Source organism: Protobothrops mucrosquamatus, unplaced genomic scaffold, assembly GCF_001527695.2.
Source record: "Protobothrops mucrosquamatus isolate PMUCROS unplaced genomic scaffold, P.Mucros_1.0 scaffold3513, whole genome shotgun sequence".
Taxonomy (NCBI): Eukaryota; Metazoa; Chordata; class Lepidosauria; order Squamata; family Viperidae; genus Protobothrops; species Protobothrops mucrosquamatus.
In genome coordinates this window covers 1-5,070 of record NW_015389483.1, presented here as the reverse complement: position 1 = coordinate 5,070, position 5,070 = coordinate 1, and the positions used below count along the sequence as shown (strand labels likewise).

Below are 5,070 nucleotides of genomic sequence, written 5' to 3'. Positions count from 1 at the left end.
AAAAAAAAAAAAAAAAGATACCGTTATTGCTCATCAGAATACTCAGCCTGGCCACACACAGAGACATACCCTCCAAAATTTGGGTTCAGTTTGTTTGGTGGGTCATCATCTGCTGATCTCATGGGAAAATTCTCACTATCTTGAACTGCCTCTGGAATAAATTATAATTTTTCCAAAGCTATTTCTGTAATCTCAGTCCATCCATTTAATCTGCTGTCTTCACTATCTGCTTGTCTCTCAGCCTTGCCAAGTTGTTTTCTTCTAGTCTCACTCCACCAACACAAAACAGTTAAGTGTAGATAGTACTCTCAAGTAAGCAATTGTCTTCATTTAGTCCTGGACCAGCTGAATAGTTTCTCCTAGCCATAGAGCTCTTTGTAATTAGAGTAGAGTAGAGTAGAGTAGAGTAGAGTAGAGTAGAGTAGAGTAGAGTAGAGTAGAGTAGAGTAGAGTAGAGTAGAATAGAATAGAATAGAATAGAATAGAATAGAATAGAATAGAAGCTGGAAGGGACCTTGGGGGTCTTCTAGTCCAGCCCCCCGCTCAAGCATGAGAACCTATATCATTTCAGACAAGTGACTGTCCAGTCTCTTCTTAAAAATCTCCAGTGATGGAGCGTCCACAATTTCTGGAGGCAACTTCTGTTCCACTGGTTAATTGTCCTCACTGTTAGGAAGTTTCTCCTTAATTCCAGGTTGCTTCTCTCCTTGATTGGTTTCCATCTGTTGCTTCTTTTCCTTCCTTCTGGTGCTTTGGAGAATAACTTGACCCACTCTTCTTTGTGGTAGCCCCTCAAATACTGAAACTCTGCCATCATGTCTCCCCCGTTTCTTCTTTTCTTTAGACTAGCCAGACCGAAGTCCTGAAGCTGTTCTTCGTATGTTTTAGTCTCCAGGCCTTTGATCATCTTAGTTGCTCTTCTCTGAACTTTTTCCAAGGTCTCAATGCCTTTTTTGTAGTATGCTGACCAAAATTGTCTGCAATATTCCAGGTGTGGCCTCACTGGAGTTTTATAAAGTGGTACTAATACTTCGCGTGATCTTGATTCTATGCCTCTGTTTATACAGGATTGTATATAAGGATTGTGCATACGGCTGGCTAGTGATTGTCCACTAGGACTCCAAGATCCCTAATTGTTCTGATGTTCATTTTCATAGAAATGTCCTTCACATTTATGTTCTTGGCTAGATTTTTATTCCTTTCTTCTGGTAGAAGAAATCTACTTCCTTCTCCACCTTGCTGTCCGTCTATAGATGTTCCTCAATCCAGAAAAATAAAAATTGTCTACACCTTCACTTCTTCACCATTCATTGTGGGTTGATTATAGCACCAACTGATATTATTTCAATATTTTACCTTCTGGCCTAAAATGAGTTCTTAATTTTTCACTTTATGTTTTTCACTTTCAAATGAGCTTGTCTTACTTTATTTTTCATTAAGAATAGGCATATCTGCAAAGCTTAAAGAGTGCTTCAGCCTCCCCCCTCCCAGTTTTGACACTACATTTCATCTCTCTCCACTCTGCATTTTTATGATATTCTTATTATATATACATTAAATGGAAATGAGGACAAAATGCATTTTTGTCTCGGTCTATTATAAAATACTGTTTTCAAGATCCAGTTTTTAAATAGCTTTTTCTTTACTGTTAAGTCAAGGCTCCTTTTTTGAACTGTGTCTTTGCTCCTCAGGAGTATAATCATAATATCATATTAGTCTTAATGCATTCCGTACTCTAACCTAATTTATATAATCAATGGCTTTGATCAGTCGATAAAGCAAAAATAACTTTCTGTGTTGCTTATAACATTCTGCTCTTTTCATTGTCTGAATGTATGTCCTTCTGGCCTGGAATTAGTTCTTAAGCAAAACCTTGCTTGTGAAGTAATTTATAGTTCAATAATTTGCACTTTTTACGGTATCTTCCATAGGAATATTCCATCCTCTTTTCCAATTTCTAGATTGCACAATGTTGCTCAATAATTGTTGATATAGAGCTGTTGGAATTTTAATTCCCTCCTCCTGCTTTAAACATTATTTCACCTATCCCTGCTATTTTCCTATCTGGTTGGTCTGTCTGTCTGTCTGTCTGCCTGCCTGCCTGCCTGCCTGCCTGCCTGCCTGCCTGCCTGCCTGCCTGCCTGCCTGCCTGCCTGCCTGCCTGCCTGCCTGCCTACCTACCTACTTATCTATCTATCTATCTATCTATCTATCTATCTATCTATCTATCTATCTATCTATCTATCTATCTATCTATCTATCTATCCATCCATCCATCCATCCATCCATCCATCCATCCATCCATCCATCCATCTATCTATTTTTGTCTGTCTATCTATCTGCATATCGATCTATCTGTCTGTCTGTCTATCTATATCAATCTGTCTTTGTCTGTCTATCATTTATCTTTCTTTCTTTCTCTATCTATCATCTATTTTTATCTGTCTGTCTATCTAGCTGCATATCGATCTATCTATCTGTCTATCTTTATCTGTCTGTCTATCTATCTGTCTGTCTATCTATCATTTATCTTTCTTTCTTTCTATCTTTCCTATCTATCTATCTATCTATCTATCTATCTATCTATCTATCTATCTATCTATCTATCTATCTATCTATCTATCTATCTATCTATCTATCTATCTAATTTGAATACATGCCCATTTTACCCCGGTGACTTCAACAGATCTATTATCTGTGGTGCCTCATTTTCTCTTGGCAAAATTTCTGTCCTGAAATCCTTTATGATGGCTTTACAGAATGACAGAAATTTGTTCCTTACATTGATCTGAAGTTCTGACTGTTGGGTCCTTGAGGTCAAATCTTGTTGGCATATGGGACTCTGTTCTCAATTTTCTAAGCTTAACCCACATATTTGACACCAATAATTCACAGTCCATTCCATCGTCTGCACCTGCAACTTTGCAGGCCTGACTGGATTGCACTCCTTGATCTCCTGTTTCCCATTAAGTAGTCAGTTTGATTCCAATGTTGCACATCTGGTGATCACATGTGGCTGGAAGGAGGAGGTATTAGCAATAAATGAGAAATCCTCTTTACAAAACTCTCTTGACTTTGACCCAATTCAAACCATCTATGCGTCGGGTTTTTCATTTTTCTAATATTTACCCTGCAATCATCCATTACGGTCTTTTTTGCTTCACATTTTATTTTATTTTTTGCAATTTGCAGTGGCACTCCTCCATGCCCTCCCCCCCCCTGTATCTGCATTCAATAAATACGATAGTCATTAATTTTAATCGATAGGATCCTGTCGTTTATCAAGCACTTATTCAACAATATTCTTTTTGAGCATATGGCTGCGCCCTTCCTCTGTATAATCTCATGCCTTGAATATATAATTCAGCCAGAATCAGTTGGTTGAGTTGGGCAGCCATAGAAATTGAATAAACAAACAAATAAACAGGAGAACTACGGTTATCCATTCCAGCTCACTCAAGTTCAGTTATTCCTAAACCTCCCATTTCAGATGTCCGTGAGTCACGCTTCTCACATTCAATCAGAATAGAGCTGGAAGGGACGTTGGAGGTCTTCTAGTCTAACCTCCTGCTCAAGCAAAAGACCCTATACCATTTCAGACAGGTGGCTGTCCAGTCTCTTCTTGAAAACCTCCAGTGATGGCGTGCCCACAGCTTCTGGAGGGCAAAAGCTGTTCCACTGGTTAATTGTCCTCACTGTCAGGAAGTTTCTCCTTAGTAACTAGGTTGCTTCTCTCCCTGAATAGTTTCCATGGATTGTCCTCAGGGTCACCTGGATCAGAGTGTGAAGGAGGAGAAGAACCTTCTTGGGACTGCTGAAAGGACGTCATATCCCTCCTCCTCCTCTGTTGAGGGAGGGCTCTTCACGTTAATGTATATCTATATCATTTATATCTATATCATCTATCTATCTATCTATCTATCTATCTATCTATCTATCTATCTATCTATCTATCTATCTCTATATATCTGTATCATCTCTATTACCTATCATCTATCTATCTATCTATCTATCTATCTATCTATCTATCTATCTATCTATCTATCTATCTATCTATCTATCTATCCTTCTATTCCTCACCGTTCAGTCAGAAGCTTCTTGGATGGGTCGTGAAACATTTCAAGGAAAAAAAAACCCAAGAAATTCCAGTTTCACCTTTTAGTCTCTCCTCAGAGTGAGCATAGACCTAGAGCCAAAACTACAGTCTTACTCTTACGATACACAGAACATAGAAAAGACGGGTGCTTACCGCACTCATGAGGGAATCCAGGACACTAACCGCGAAGGCGGTCCCGCACGCAAAAGGCTGGGTTAGATACAATTCGGTATCCGGATCATCGTCATCATCTTGATCCAGGAACTGGACGTTGGAATCATTCACTGAAAAGAAAAGGACAACGTATCTGGATCTGATATCTGATATCTTTTACACGCCCTAACATGAAGAAGAAACACAGCGCCTGGGCAGAAAGTTCCGTGCCTTGAATGTTTACATGTTGCTGAGAACAAAATTAAAATGTATGTGGAATCTGCCTTTGGGGGAAAAAAGAACATTTGTTTGTCTTTATGAAAGGTGCAGATGTCAAGAGTAGGAACTCTTCAGTGGCCCGAGTCAGTATTATTTGGGATGTTTCCCAGAAGTCCTTGACCATTCATTTGGCGACCGTTCAAAGTTACCATGGCACTGAAATAAGCAACTTAGGACCATTTTTCACATTTAATGACTGTTGCAGCATTCCCAGGGTCACATGATCAAAATTCGGAACGCTTGGCAATCGACTCGAATCCGAGGGCAAGGAGAGTGCAGCAGAGGCAAATTCAAAGGAGGTCTGTGAGGTTGTTGGTGAGGAGGCCACCCCATCCCTCCTCAGAAGAAACACCTGGCTTGGACTGATTTAACCAGAGACCAGGGGAGGGTGCCTTCATCGGGAAGAATTCTTTGCTTTGGCACACACTTCCCCAGCCTCTGTAAACTCTGCTTCTTTGATGTCAGATCGTGTTTCTGCCCTGTGCACTCTGAACCTTGTTTGTGGACTGTGGAACTGGCCTTGTGGACTTTGAACCTTGTTT

At 39.8% G+C, this 5,070-nt stretch overlaps 1 protein-coding gene across 1 annotated transcript in view; it reads right to left on the bottom strand.

Annotated features, from left to right (window-relative positions):
* Positions 1-4,380, bottom strand: part of LOC107297759 (calcium-activated potassium channel subunit alpha-1) — a gene marked incomplete at its 5' end in the record, with an annotated part of 22,781 nt that extends 18,401 nt beyond the window's left edge. The window contains one exon of the mRNA XM_015827120.1: positions 4,250-4,380. Within this exon, the coding sequence (XP_015682606.1) occupies positions 4,250-4,380 (131 nt within the window). The remainder of the gene's footprint in view (positions 1-4,249) is intronic.
* Between the last annotated feature and the right edge of the window lie 690 nt (positions 4,381-5,070).